The sequence below is a fragment of the Phyllopteryx taeniolatus genome, chromosome 9 (assembly GCF_024500385.1).
Source record: "Phyllopteryx taeniolatus isolate TA_2022b chromosome 9, UOR_Ptae_1.2, whole genome shotgun sequence".
Taxonomy (NCBI): domain Eukaryota; kingdom Metazoa; phylum Chordata; class Actinopteri; order Syngnathiformes; family Syngnathidae; genus Phyllopteryx; species Phyllopteryx taeniolatus.
The window spans coordinates 18,856,356-18,872,124 of record NC_084510.1 but is presented as its reverse complement, the minus strand read 5'-3'; the positions used below and the strand labels follow the sequence as shown (position 1 = coordinate 18,872,124).

Genomic DNA, 15,769 nt, shown 5'->3' with positions numbered 1-15,769 from the left:
ATGTCAATTATTGAATAGAAGATGTCCTAGATTTTTCCTTCTTGCCTGGGCCCCTTCATTAGATCTTAGAAAAGTCCCTGACTGTGGTTGTACAAACCCCAATTCCAATGAAGTTGGGACGTTGTGTTAAAATGTTTTTCGTTTTTATTTACAATGATTTGCAAAACCTTTTCAACCTATATTCAATGGAGTACACTGGAAAGACAAGGTATTTAATATTCAAAGTGATCAACTTTATTGCATTTTTGCAAATATTCTCTCATTTTAAATTGGATGGCTGCAACACGTCGCGGGCCAAATTCAATATTTAATGAAAAATCACTGCGATGTGAATGTTTGCCTTCTCTGCAGAAATGTAGCGTTCAAGTTTATCATATGACAAAGGGTGTCAAACTCAAATTCACGGTGGGCCAAAATTTAAAATTGGGACAATGTCCCAACCTCATTGGAACTGGGTTTTGCATCTGGATGTGAAATGAACATGAATTCTTCTCTCTCTGTCTTCCATTTATCTATCTCCAACTACCTTTCTTTTTTATGGAAATCTTTTTTCAAAGGCCAACAACAAAACAACCCAAAAAAATAAAAATGTTCTTCAATAAAAAGCCAAACTTCAAACTATTAGTCCCTGCCTAGGAGTTGATAAAGGGCATTTAAAAAAAAAACATGTATTCAATTGTTATATTCTTTGTTACAGCCACATTGCTCCACACACGACAAACATGTCTGTCTTTTACTTTAGTGAACAGATAATCTGCCTCCCACCTGTCTTGGAAGTTCACCGTTTTCCATCTTTCGTTTGGCCATTTTTGAAAAGGGGAAGTGTAAATTTGCCCGAGGAGACTGGTGGCATAGTTGCTAACGACAGCAACAGAATGGGAAGGGGCGCTCGCTGGTCGAAACTGATGGTCCAACACACTAGTGAAGCATTCTGCATCCAAATATAATTACCTGAGGGGCCTGAGGTTGACACATATGCTTTAAACAAACAATTAGTCAATCAAAAGTGGAGGTTGTTACCCTTGAAAATGCCTTGAATTTTTTTTTCTTACGCAGCTCTATTATTTTATGTAGACAACACAGTATGTTAATGAAAATTCTCAGGTACCTCCACAGAAGTGCTCACTCTTCTACTACTGATGACAGTATGGATTATATATTTTTGTTTCGCTTGTTTGGGTGTGATGCGTTCAAAGACACGCGTGCAACTGGTGCGCGCGCGGCGTCCCCTAGCGGCTGTGGGGCGCAGCCTGTTTGGTGGGCCGTGCAGTTGGCTCCAACACAAAACGCCGCATATGCTGTTGTGCTGCTCTCGTACTGCCCATTGCCAGTGTTCGCGGGGAGGATGCCGGAGCTCCTCTGTTTTGCAGTACTTCCATCCACTTTCCCCCCCCCCCCCCCCCAGTCTCTCTCCTGATTTTTGCTTGACATTGATGCTGAGAATTTGGTTTTGGATTTTTTTTTTTTTTTTTTTTTTTTTACACCAGTGACAAGTGAGTTTTATATTCCTTATTTTGCTCGCGATCGATGTTTGTCTTTACTGTTGTTGGAAAGCATATTTGGACCAGTGCATCTAAATTGCAGCCATTGAGCCAGGCACTAAATATGTTTGGAGGATCTTCGGTGTGACGCACAGACCGCGCCAATGGAGAGCTTCGTGAACCAAAGTGACTTGTGGCCGGTGAACGACTCGTGGTCCTCCGAGCCCAACCAGACGAACCCCCTGAAGAGGAACGAGGAGGTGGCCAAGGTGGAGGTGGCCGTCCTCGCCCTGATTCTCTTCCTGGCGCTCACCGGCAACCTGTGCGTCCTGGCGGCCATCCGCAGCGCCAAGCACAGCCATTCGCGCATGTACTACTTCATGAAGCACCTGAGCATCGCCGACCTGGTGGTGGCCGTCTTCCAGGTCCTGCCCCAACTCATCTGGGACATCACCTTCCGCTTCTACGGGCCGGATGTGGTGTGCAGGCTGGTCAAGTACCTGCAGGTGGTGGGCATGTTCGCCTCCACCTACATGCTGGTGCTCATGTCGGTGGACAGGTGCCTGGCGATCTGCCAGCCTCTGCGCTCCTTGCACAGGAGGAAGGACCGCTTCTACGTGGTGTTCTCCTGGAGCCTCAGCATGCTCCTCAGCGTGCCCCAAATGTTCATCTTCTCCCTCAGAGAGGTGGGCTCGGCCGGCTCCGGGGTGTACGACTGCTGGGCCGACTTCATCGCGCCGTGGGGAGCCAAGGCGTACATCACGTGGATCAGCCTGACCATCTACATTATCCCGGTGGGAATCCTGAGCGCGTGCTACGGTCTGATCAGCTTCAAGATATGGCAGAACTTTAAGCTGAAGACCAGGCGGGAGCAGTGCATCAGCCTGGCGCCCAAAAGTGGCAAAGGAGGCAACGCGCTGGCGCGCGTCAGCAGCGTCAAACTCATCTCCAAGGCCAAGATGACCACCGTCAAGATGACTTTTGTCATCGTGCTGGCTTACATCGTGTGCTGGACGCCCTTTTTCTCCGTGCAGATGTGGTCCGCCTGGGACCCTGCCGCCCCACGCGAGGGTGAGTCACAATCCTTTCGTTTGTCATTCTTCCCAGTCTGCGTGGGAAACAAATCTCACGTCACACTCCACCAAACGAGAATGGCACGAAATGTTCATCAATATTCATATCATTTACTAACAATTTGACTCAGTGTGAAAGCGCAGTCTGTACAGCACTGGATACTGAAATATTGCCGATCTTCTCAATTTACAAATGAATTTACATGAATGGCAACAGGTTCATTCCGTGCTCCCAAACTATGGGCCCAGGGCCATTTGTGGCCCCCCGTCCGTTTTTTTTTGTGGCCCGCGGCATGTGCTGTACAAAAAATAACATTGGGTGTGGGTGGGGGGTTGCAACACCCACATTCCCCAAGGGTGCGACACCTCCCCACACTGCGTTCTAATTTGTCAATGTCCTTATGTGCCTTGGTACTCAGACTTTGACTATGTTGCACATCTCTCCTAATCTTTGATAGTTCCACATTTAATTTATACTTTTTATACTGTATATACCATAGTTTTATCTAGCATCTTTATGCTGATATTTATTATTTATACTTTTTTTTAATCATTTTTTTTTATAGCACCGTGGGCCCTTGAATACCATAATTTCAATCCTCTGCATGTGCTACACATACTTTAGAATTGACAATAAAAGTACCTTGTACCTTGTACTACAAATACTAGAATTTGTTTTTTAGATTTGCAAAGAATTCTATTTACGTAAACACGAGCATCCTTCCTCTTTATAATGTCTCATGAATAAAGAATTTCAGTTTCAGAAGCAAATTTCTTCCTTCACTTTCTGCTGTTTCTCAAGGTCTCATTTGTGAACATATCACATTAATGTTTAATTAAGATCTTCAAGCAGACGCTGCTTCAAAGATTGTCATCTTATTATAGAGTTCTCTTATTTTGGATCTGAATATAGAGATCTGGGCGGTACGGTGAGCGACTGGTTAACACATCTGCCTCATAGTTCTGAGGACCCGGGGTCAAATCCGTCCCCGCCTGCGTGGGTTTTCTCCGGGCACTCCGGTTTCCTCCCTCATCTAAAAAACATGTTGATTGAAGACTCTAAATTGCCCGTAGGTGTGAATGTGAGTGCAAATGCTTGTTTGTTTACATGTGCCCTGCGATTGGCAGGCGACCAGTTTAGGGTGTACCCCGCCTCTTGCCCGAAGATAGCTGGGATAGGCTCCAGCACGCCCAAGCATGTCATCATATGGCTCTTGTTTGGCCTTTGCCACCTCTATCTTTGCCCTGTGTCGCATCTCAATGTATTCCTTTCGCCTCTCCTCGGTCCTCTCAGTGTCCCAGTTCTTCTGAGCTAACCTTTTTCCTTGTATGATTTCCTGTACTGTGTGTCCTGTACACCATCCAATGCCAAAGCTCTGTCAAAGATTATAATTCTGAAGTGTGTCCCAGTGCACAAAGCGAAGTTCACAAAGGCAGGCTTGGCTGAGTTTTATTTCGTTATCTGTTTGGCTGTCCATGCACGCATTTTAATTGCTCTGTTTTGTTTTCCAAAATGCAGTGAGTGTTCCTTTTACAATGCACAAGGCGCCCTCTCCCATGGGTCCTGTGTCGCCCATTCTGCTGCACAGTGTCAGACGGCTAATCATTAATCAAATTAGCGTGCGCGACCGCACGCCCACAAGCTTTATGTGTGCCCTCTGGGGTTACATTGGAGCGCCTCGTTGACATTTAACAGCAATAACCTGCAAAGCATGCCACGCACTGTACGGTCCCCACGGTCATCGGTCTGTTGGACACAGGCCACACCCATGTTGCCACAGACGGCTGTCAGTTGGGAAGATTGTCACTTGTATTACAGCTACAAGTGAGCAGACCATGATCAATACTATGTTGATTTTACACCAGGCTGTTGCTGTTTGGAAATAGACACGTCATTAAATTAATGTAACTGATGAGATCCAATAGAATCTAAAAGAAACTCACCTTTGCACAGGTGAGAATGCTCAGTTTTGAGTTTTAATTATTTAACAAGATGTCCCAAAAGTCACTATACACTTCCTTTTTTCAATTTTGCTATTGGGCGTCAGTTGGATAGATATGAGGCCATCAGCATTTGACAACTTGGGCTTTGCAGTTTTTCTAAGCATAGCATTCCCTAGCCGACTGACATTGGAGCAGCGTGGCAAAATTGCTGCCTGGCACAAAGTTTTTCTGTCTCCGCCTGCACTTCAGCAGTTTGAGAAGCTTTATGGCCATCACACCGCTCCAACACAAAGTACAATTTACACTACACATGACAAGTTTCTCAAAGGCTTGCTACTACCACCACTGATGAAAACACCAAAAGTTCTAGAGCAGGCATTCTTGCAAAGCTCGGGAAAGTCTAGCTACTGGGCTGCACTGGAACTCAGCATCAACAAAAGATTGATTCAGCGGATGCTTTGGGTAGTAATATATCTTTACAACTCAGGTTGTTCAAAGGCTTCAAGCGAAAGCTTATGGTGCCCAACAACAAGTGCAGCCCTCCAAACACACTTTCCTAGGCATTGCGCAAATGCCTGCTCTAGAAGTTCGGTGTTTTTATCAATGGTGGTAGTAACAAGTGTTTTACTCTGAGGTTTGTCAAGAACAGATACTGTTTAAAGAAACTTGCCACTGATAGCATAATTTGTACTATGCGTTGGAGCATTGTGCCAGCCATAAAGTTGCAGATGGGGACGGAAAAACTTCTTACCAGGCAGCAATTTTGCAATGCTACTCCAATGTTAATTGTTGTGCCATAGGCGAGGGAATAATATGCTTACAAAAACTGCAAAGTCTAAGCTGTCAAACGCTTAGGGGCAATGGCCTGATATCTGTCCGAATGATACTTGGAAGTAGAAAAAAAAGGAAGTGTATCATGTCTTTTGGAACACCCTGTGTGTTTCTCATTGTGGTTTGCAGTTGTGGTGTAAAGCTACACTGCATAAAACTGAGAGCTGTTCCAAATAACTTGTCCCTCCTGTGTGGCTGACTAACAACGCATGTTCAATTGTGTATATCGTCTGGACGTTTTGTTTTTGTCTCACCACAAAGAGGGGATATTTGTCTTGCTGATAATGGTATTTCCCAAAGCAGCATGAGAAAAAAGGTTTTAAAAGAGGCTTGAATAATCTTTAATCAGCCAAACCAAAAAGGTCAGGAAGTATCATGGCAAGGGGGCGGTAAACAAACTTTGATGGAGAAAATGATTCTCCTTTTCTTTTGTGTGTGTGAAAGGTTCCAAGTGACTGTGTGAATGCCATCCTTGACTCTCAAGCCACATTGTTTGCTTTGGAGTGCAGTGTGGCGCATTTTAGAGGACCAACTTGGCAAACAGCATGATTCATTAATTTATTTTTTTATTATTCTCACGTCTGCATCCGTACAGGAAGGAGGCTGATGGTTTTTGTCCACGTGAATAACCCTCGTAAAGGCCGCAATTATCTGATCCACGTGCCAGTGTTTGCGTACCTTAAATAGGCCAGAGTGCAAGCTGCCTTTGTGCAGATCACGATCCATTAGACTGACACTAATGTCAACTCAGACAGACAGCAGACAGCACTCAACAACAAACCTAAGATTCCCTGTTCAGGTGAATTTCAATACAGGAGAATATTGTAGAAAAGTTAATTCCAAAAGTGTATATTGTACAGATTTATTAAACACATTTGGGAATACTTTATATTTCTACCTAATTTCTATATTTAAAAAAATCATTTCCATTGTTTCTTATGCAATGTTAAGATCTACTGAGATGAGACTTATGTGGTTTTCTTTCGCTGTAAGCTAATAATACAATTTTTAATAATAGTAATAATGAAATATTTCACTTTGTGTGCAGCCAATCTATATAGTATATGATTCTATATCTAGATATTATACAAACCTACCAACATCAAACGAGTAGCATTGCTTAACATGGTTTAACACAAGCAACACTTCTACTTTGTCATCCATATGACTACTAGCAATCAACTCCAACTATCATAACACTGAAACACTCGCAAATGCTGGACAAAAGGACATAAAAGCTGCCAGTCTTTGCTGCTCAGAATGTCAGTTTTTCAAACAATTGTCGGAAAAAGTCAAAGGAATAATCAACACACACACACACACATATTGCTGGCTGAAAAGATCAATGGGGTCCTTTTGTTGTTTTCATTTATTATCAGTGCGCAATAGTCAAATACATGTCATATAATGACATCAAATACGATGATGGTTCAAACTGAAATAACTGTTTAAAGTGGATCATATTTTTCACCAAAATTTTGATACATTGTATACAGTTGAGAGGCACTCAGGGCGACTGGTTAGAGCGTCTGCCTCACAGTTCAGAGGACCGGGGTTCAATCCCCGGCCCCGCCTGTGTGGAGTTTGCATGTTCTCCCCGTGCCTGCGTGGGTTTTCTCCGGGCACTCCGGTTTCCTCCCACATCCCAAAAACATGCATGGTAGGTTAATTGAAGTCTCTAAATTGCCCGTAGGTGTGAATGTGAGTGCGGATGGTTGTTTTTTTATATATGCCCTGCGACCAGTTCAGGGTGTACCCCGCCTCCTGCCCGATGATAGCTGGGATTGGCTCCAGCACGCCCGCGACCCTAGTGAGGAGAAGCGGCTCAGAAAATGGATGGATGGATGTATACAGTTGTGCTCATAAATTCTCATAACATTTCATAATTTGGTGCACATCTTACAATTTCTGTCGGAGTGTGTAAACTTAGAAGCACAACAGTAAATGTTGACAAATGTTATTTGGTTTTCCAAGCAAATTATCTGGTATCGTGATATCATTTTAATGCTTACTATAACATATTAAATGTATATACTGTAATATTTAAGTTATATTTTAAAAAACACTCCGTAAGTGTTGCCCTTGAATATCTTTCCAGAGTGCAATAATTACTCTTAAGATTCACCAGAAAAAAAGGTGTTTGCTGACATAAAGATGAGAGTTAAAGATAATTTCTGTCTTGTAAAAATTGTCACTCATATCAGAAATTCAACCTCTACTTCCTTATTCAACTCAAAGCACAACAAGGAGTGGAATTTTATAGAACATTTAATGAAATCTACAAGGGCTCTATAGGGAAACACACAAAGGGGTCTAACTACAAAAAGGAACCGAATAATGGTGGAAGAAAGAAAAATAGGCATACGAAAAGGGAACTAGAACATCATGTGTTGTGGGGCTAAAGTTGAGAATGTGAGCGTTTAATGCGTTGAGTGAAGGCGAGGAAAAAGTTGGGATTTTGTGTCAAGCTAGTAATTTCCCGCAAAATTTCCCAGTTTGGTCCCCCGGAGAGAGGGCCCCATCTTTTGGCTGCTGTCAGTTCAAACAAAGAAAAAGACTCTTTGATGACTGTAAACCAAGATTTCGAGGGGACATGCTAATTAATTTAGGGTCCACTTGACATACGCCAGGCATCCTTTTAGTGGCCGTTTCACAGCAGGGCCACAGGGAAGAATGCAGTTTATCGAGTTGTGGGGGAGGTTTTGGCAATTGGATCAGAGTCACTACAGGTTAGACTCCTTAATTCCCTCAGAATCTGAAGTGGTCAACTCATCAAGAATTTTTGGACAATTCTTTGGGAACTTTTATATTCTTTCAGTGCACAAGCAAAAGGCAAGGTCTATAAAATGAGTCTTTGGATAAGTTTGGTGTGGAACAACCCGCGAGACATAGATTTGGTATGAACTATAACAGAGATTGTACACAAACATCTGCTGTTATGGCTGTGAAGGGGGAACAACTTCATATTTTCCGAATGTTTCACCTCCAGTAGTTGTAATGGCACCGTGCCCCAATACTTTTTATTTGGCATCTGAATTGCATGTAGGTGACATGTAACACGGTGCACTTCATGATCTTTTTCAGTGATGTTTCACTAAGCAAAACTTGACTCACTTTTTCAATATCGTCTTTCAGCCGGTCCAATTGTTAAGAGCTGAAATACAGGGTGACAATGTCCCCTCACCTTCATGTTTCATTTATTCTTTGGCTTGGCTTCAACGGAGGAACACATCATCATTACGAAAATGATCAGCAGGCAGTAATTGCAACTGCAAAAACGCCCCATTAGCTGACGCCTGCGATTTAACATTTAGCCTGCACGGCTGGCTTTCATTGCGACACAAAAGCTGTGGAAGCTGAAAGCCTGGCCCAGACGCGCAATTTCCAACATATTGGCGCTCAAAAAAAATCTCCCCCCACTGAGACTGCTGACTAACCCTGGCTGTGCTATTGCTTTGCATTCAGCACTTAATGGCCAGAAAGCCCAAGGAGTTTCAGTTTGCAAGACTTGCTAAAGGTCAACTCTTTTTTTTTTTCTTTTTTCTAACCCTTTCTTTCTTTTAACGTCACAAAGGATTCACAAAAACAGCAAAGAAACAGAAAGGTCGAAACAGGACTGAGAGGAACCTTTTATTTTTTTGGGGGGGTGGGGGTGTCGCTATCAGGGCTGACTTTCTAATAGATGAGCCTCAGGCCCCCACGAGGGATTCATTTTCATTTGCCTTTCAGTTAATCACTCCTTGGGAAACCTTTCAATGAGAGTGTGATTATTTGAATGAGATGATGTTGCCAGAGTTATTTTACCTGTGGCATTGTTATAAATATATTAAAAAAAGAATAATACAGACAACACAAATCATTCAGAATGTAATCAAATTTAGCAACTGAAGTAAAATGTTTGTCACCTTCCATAGGCAGCAGAGTAGATCTACTATATTCTGTTTTTCTCATTACACCACCCAATTTCCCAGCCATTTGTGGAGAGCAATAGGCCAATGGAAATCCATCCATCCATTTTCTCTACCGCTTATCCTCCCTAGGGTCATGGGCGTGCTGGAGCCTAGCCAATGGAAATGTTGATTAATAACAAAACGAGGGGCTCTTGTACAGAGAACTGATTGGAACAGGAAGTCAGACAGAATTTCTCCAAAAACAGCACTGCAAAGATTCAAGGACTTAAATTTTCATACCAACACACATTTACACAAAATGGCACGGAATTTCAAGTACAAGGTCCCACATTCCCCCTCCTTGAGCCATCACCTTATCGTGGTGGAGGGGTTTGTGTGTCCCAATGATCCTAGGAGCTAAGTTGTCAGGGGCAGGGTCACCCATGACAAACAAGTCCTATGTGAGGGACCAGACAAAGCACAGCTATGACCCCTATGATGAGAAAATTGATTGGATTGCGGTTTGGTGGCCCCAGTATTGCATCTCTGCTTTTTGCAGATGATGTGGTTCTGTTGGCTTCATCAAGCCGTGACCTCCAACTCTCACGGGAGCGGTTTGCAGCCGAGTGTGAAGCGGTTGGGATGAGAATCAGCACCTCCTAATCTCAGACCATGGTCCTCAGTCAGAAAAGGGTGACGTGCCCTCTCCGGGTCGGGCATGAGATCCTGCCCCAAGTGGAGGAGTTCAAGTATCTTGGGGTCTTGTTCACGAGTGAGGAGAGAATGGAACGGGAGATCGACAGGCGGATCAGTGCAGCGTCTGCAGTGATGCCTACTTTGTATCGGTCTGTTGTGGTGAAGAAGGAGCTAAGCCGGAAGGCAAAACTCTCAATTTACCGGTCGATCTACGTTCCTACCCTCCCCTATGGTCGCGAGCTGTGGGTCGTGACCCAAAGAACAAGATCCCGGATATAAGCGGCCGAAATGAGTTTCCTCCGCAGGGTGTCCGGGCTCTCCCTTAGAGATAGGGTGAGAAGCTCGGTCATCCAAGAGGATCTCAGAGTAGAGCCGCTGCTCCTCTACATTGAGAGGAGCCAGATGAGGTGGCTCAGGCAACTGTTTAGGATTCCTCGAGGACGCCTCCGTGGTGAGGTGTTCCGGGCATGTCCCACCGGGGGGAGATCCCGGGGACGCCCCAGGACACGCTGGAGAGATTATGTCTCTCGGCTGGCCTGGGAACGCCTCGGGATCCCCTCGGAAGAGCTGGAGGAAGTGGCTGGTGAGAGGGAAGTCTGGGCGTCCCTGATGAGGCTGGTTAGCACATCCGCCTCACAGTTCTGAGAAGCTGGGTTCAAATTCAGCCTCGCCTGTGTGGAGTTTGCATGTTCTCCCCGTGCCTGTGCGGCTTTTCTCCGGGTACTCCGGTTTCCTCCCACATCCTAAAAACCGCGACCCTACTGAGGATAAGCGGTACGGAAACTGAATGAATGAATAAATGTTCCATTGTACAGCGGGTACTCAGTTTACAATGATCCCGATAATATATGACATTAAGAATGGTGAAAAATGAGCTAATGATACATGATGACTGTATCATTGTTACCCAACCTTTATGTAGACAACAATTTCAAGTCACACTGCCAAATAAAAATGTAAGAAAAAGTCTATATACGGAAATAATGACTAATCTTTTCTGGATTTATTCACAAATGTGCTTACTCTGGGTGAAATCAGGGTCTGTTTAGTTCAACGCAAAGCTATTATTCTGTTGTATGAATGGCAACGGGCCGACACGTCTGCCTTTCACTATACATCGCTGACATCGCGAAATTAAAAAAGATACATTATTTGTAGTACATAAATAATCATTTTTGGACCATTTAAGTGAAATTGGATAATTTTCCTTTTGGTTGGACTCACTGGACTCCAATTACAATTACATTCTGATTTTTGTACTTACAAATTCGGGTTGCTGCCGTACAAATAGAATTTTGTAGTAAACCAATGACCCCCTGTACTTGAAAGAAAGAAAAAAAGTGCTGACCGGGGAGCCACTTCCCCCTGTCCCCTCAAAGCACAGTCACCACTGATTCTTGACATATGGCATTTAACATTTTCATCTCATGTTTTTTTTTTTTTGCTTTTTTTTTTTACTATATAGCACAAACAGGAGAATAGCTGAGATAGTGCTACGGTCAAGCCTCGGAAATCCAACCTTGAATATATTGCTTTACATGCGGTTCCACATGTCATTTGTGCTGCACACTTTTCTCCCAGTGCAGGAGTGGTGCAGACAGGCTCCCAAAGACGAGCAGGCATGTCACAGAGGTTAAATATTGGTTATTCTACACACCAGAATAACAACCATAATTAGATGGAATAGTGATCAGCCTTGTTGTGGGGGGGGGGGGGTGAAATAATAAATAATTGAAAGAGCTTTCCTACGTTCCATTGGCGAAGTCCGTAGCTTGGCAGTCCTCGGTGTTGACTACACGCAGCAGGATTTTTTTTTTTTTAATTGTAAATATTGAACGTTGACACTCCTGATTCTCACCCTGACCGTGTTCCAAGCAGATCACACAAAAAAATAAATCACTCTTAATAAACTGCACACCACAGGATAATCAGTCAGAATAATCTTGAATGCAATCCGATAATTGGCCCTTTGTTGACTTTTCTTGTCCCTAGTAAAAAAAAAATCAGGTTCAAAGTTTTCCAGATGATCTTTTTGTCTGCAGAATTTAAGACTCCAGCAACATTGTCCTGGTACTTTTGTCCTGCGTGACCAGGTGCATCATTACAGTGTTATAGAATAGAATAGAATAGAATAGAATAGAACATTAATGTCACTGTCACAGGAACAATGAAAATCTTTATTATTTAAACACTTATCACGGTTGAGTACTTATCTTGTTTTTAAGATCACAGGTTTGGTTTGCTTTCAGTAGAGTAAGGGAACAAAAATTTAAAATACTGACCGGCGTAAATCTGTGCAGAGGCAGGTTGAGCGTATTTTAAAGAGGGAGGTCTGCGCCACAGTGGGATTCAATCCTGTCCAATCATCGCGTCTCCGCTCATTCCCTTTAAATGTGGCGCAATGACATTCCCACATCGAGACATCTCAGTCAGTCTCGGACGGTCTTGTCAATTTGTCAGTTGGTCCGTCTGTCTGTCTGACAGTCAGTCAGTCTATCTACCTTTGTTCCCCCGACTGATGTTTCCTGTCCTGTCCTTTCCTGCAGCAATGCCCTTCATCATCTCCATGCTGCTGGCCAGCCTCAACAGCTGCTGCAACCCGTGGATCTACATGTGCTTCGCGGGCCACCTCTTCCACGACCTGCGGCAGAACTTCCTGTGCTGCTCGGCGCGCTACCTCAAGTCGTCGCAGTGCCGCTGCGAGCGCGACTTGGACTCCAGCCACAAGAGCATCTCGTCCTCCTTCGTCATTAAGAGCGCCAGCAGCCAGAGAAGCATCACGCAGACGTCAAGCACGTGAGCGAGCGCTCGGGCGTCAAATATACAAAACCTCGCCAAAGACTCTTTCTTAACTGGCCCTGAAGGACACTCAGAAAATACAAATAATAATTATTTAATTTCCAATACAGCCATTTATGACGTGAATAGAGAATGATTTATGGCTGTAGAAAAGCTTTGAGTGCAATTCATATTTTCAGGGTAATTATGGCCTAAGCCAAGCAATCAACAACAAGCCCATTTTTAAGATTCTTTTTTTTTTTTTTTTTAAATTTAAATTAATGCACAGTAGAAGGGTGATTAGGACGGAGCTGCCATACAAGAGAGCTCGAGGAAGAACAAAGAGAAGGTTGATGGATGGAGTGAGGGAAGACATGAGGGCAGTTGGAAGATGCAGGAGATACGCTCACATGGAAAAGGATAACACGATGTGGCGGCCCACAAGCCGAAAGGAAAAGAAGAAGTAGACAGTGTATATATACAAACTATTAATTGGGCGTCAGTTTCACTCAAAATCATTCAACCAAACCTGTAAATTCAATTCAATTCATGTAAATTGTGGAAACTTTTCAATAAGAAATACTAATTGCTTCTTATAATATTCACAGTGTCAGGCTTTTTAAATGGTTCCTGTGTCATCGGTCCATTGCTGGTGAACTTACTAGAAGTTTGGAACCACTGCAAATGTCGCAACAGGGGTGGAATTCTTTGGAGTGCAACTGAAGGGTTTTCTCATATTTTGGTGACCTCATTTATAGTGAGAAGAGAGCAAAATATTGAGAACACCTCTGTGTGAATTCGACACCACATCCACAATAATCATTTGAATTTTACATTCATTTAATATTGTGCGCATGTACATACTGTATATGCTTGGTGTGCCGACAACGTAGAAGAAAGTGCAGCTGACAGTATCAGACCTGTGTGTGAATGCGTGTGCACGTGTGTTATACATGTGTGCCATGTTGTTGTTCACGTTGCATCTGCAGTTGATTGCATTCATGTCAAATATTTATATAATGTACTGTGAGAGATGTGAAAACTGTCATTGAAGAATGCTCTTATAAAGAGAATAAAGTACAAAAAGAGGAGAACATGCTATGCTAACTTCGCCCGGCTGAGCTGTGTGGAAAAGTCCTTAAGATGGTGTGCTGGAAGCTTGCCTAAGGGATAGTTCTCCAATGTTGTGACTAATTTTCTACCTATAAGGTTTTGTAGGAGTTGGCCACAGAATATATTCAAATGTGCAGCCAGCTGGGCTAAAATTACACAATTCAGGGATGGAAGAAAGTGGAGCCTATCCCAGTTGACTTAGGGCGAGAGGCGGGCGACTCCCTGGACTCAATCACACGGCACATATCGAGACGATAGCCATTCACACTCACATTCACACAGTAACTGAGTGGAAACTGCTCAGGCGAGGGAATCGCTACACCGTCATTGACCTCAGGTAAACTCCAATTCATACACTGTATTGCGATGCAATTCAGGCTTGAGTTCTTCAGATCAATGAACCTCATCACCTCCCCGTGACTCATTCTGCATTCATTCTTAATCACAGCTCATTGATTATTGCCGCCATTCATTAGGACTAATCTGAATGAAAAGAAACAAAGCACTGCACAAGGTTCCCTAAAGGGTATTTCTCTTATTGGTCTCATTAAATATTGAGCCAACATATACAGTATGCATCATATATCAAATAAAACAATCATTCGAAATGTTGGACGATTGCTGCAAAGTTTTGACTGTTGTGCACACATTTTTGCTGTCCTTTCAAGTAGGCTACGTTGTTGTCTGAAAAACCAAAACTTCAATCAATATTTGATTTTGTTTGGCTAGAGAGAACGCATGGACCTTGCTACTTTGCATTAATAAATGCTGCTAACTGTAAGATACAATCACTGAAAATGTTTCATTCTTATGAATACATAATATACAAACTACTATCAGATACAGTAATACTGAGCCTACTGTATAGTGTCCTTTCCTATTGGGCTGATATTTAGTGAATGACAAGCCTTTAAAAGGTCTTCAAAAGTCTTAGTCTTAAACTTCCTTAAACCTGCAATTACCCTGTTTTAATACTGAAAGAAAGAAAACGTAATAATATAGAGTAAATAACCAGACTCAAGCTAACAATCATGATTAAAATATCGGTGCTTTTGCTCTCATAGCACAGTGCAGTACACAAACAGTTTTAATGGAATAAAGAAGGGTGACGGTAATGATCTAAAATATAAATACATTCATTATGATGTATTATAAATGCTTTATGCTGCATAGGGAACAATCTCCGTTAATTCAACATTGACTAAAATATGATTTGGGATTTATTTCCCAAGCATATACCTTTGGTCACACAGTCTGGTGGACTTCTATTTGTCTTTGTTGTGAGGGGAAAAAAACTCTCATTCCCACAGATCATTAATCATAATAATACTATACCATTGCCATAATGCAATTTTATGCCATGCCCGCACAATAATAGAAGACAACTATGTTGTATCAACTAAAATTAAGTGACTGTGGAGTCGGGAATGATGACCCTTTATGCAGTGATTCACAAGCACTGTGCCAGGGAGATCATCTGGTGTGCAGGAAATTGTTCAGTTTTATTTCATTGGCATAATATAATCTATCTTTGTTCATCTATCTGTACCAGTGACCTATAGTGACACATTTCACACTAAGTTAATTTGTGAGCGAATTGAGACGAGATCGTCATTATTTCAGTATATAGGCATACACCTTTTGTGACATCTTTGTTTGCTGCTGTGCCGTGAGAGTTAATAAAAAATACTGTGCACTACTCATAAAAAGTAGTAGTAGTATTGAAAGTACAATTATTAGGTTATTAAATTATGTTTGCATGTAAAGGTTATACTGCATTTTAGATTCATCCTGAAATTTCACCTGAATTTCCCTAACTTTTTGTGTGTCGTTAATGTACCTACAGTACATATAAAGGTTGGGAAGCACTGCTCGAGTCATTCAAAAAGATGTGAAAGGGTGCACAACAGCAGCCTCTTGTGGGGTGTTGTGATTAATAATGCAATCAGCTTTGAATCATGGG

The 15,769-nt window shown here is 42.7% G+C and overlaps 1 protein-coding gene across 1 annotated transcript; it reads left to right on the top strand.

The window, feature by feature from the left end:
- The first annotated feature begins 1,489 nt into the window (after positions 1 to 1,489).
- On the top strand, positions 1,490 to 15,652 carry oxtra (oxytocin receptor a). Its single transcript, XM_061785846.1, has 2 exons — positions 1,490 to 2,552; positions 12,462 to 15,652. Exons 1-2 carry the CDS (start codon positions 1,646 to 1,648, stop codon positions 12,713 to 12,715), a joined length of 1,161 nt encoding a protein of 386 aa, XP_061641830.1. The 5' UTR covers positions 1,490 to 1,645; the 3' UTR covers positions 12,716 to 15,652.
- Positions 15,653 to 15,769: the final 117 nt, after the last annotated feature.

Bases quoted from the DNA above. Each gene is read 5' to 3' on its own strand.
- oxtra (XM_061785846.1), top strand. From the start codon at position 1,646: ATGGAGAGCTTCGTGAACCAAAGTGACTTGTGGCCGGTGAACGACTCG. The intron at 2,553-12,461 runs GTGAGTCACAAT...CCTTTCCTGCAG, and splicing joins CCCTGCCGCCCCACGCGAGG to CAATGCCCTTCATCATCTCC.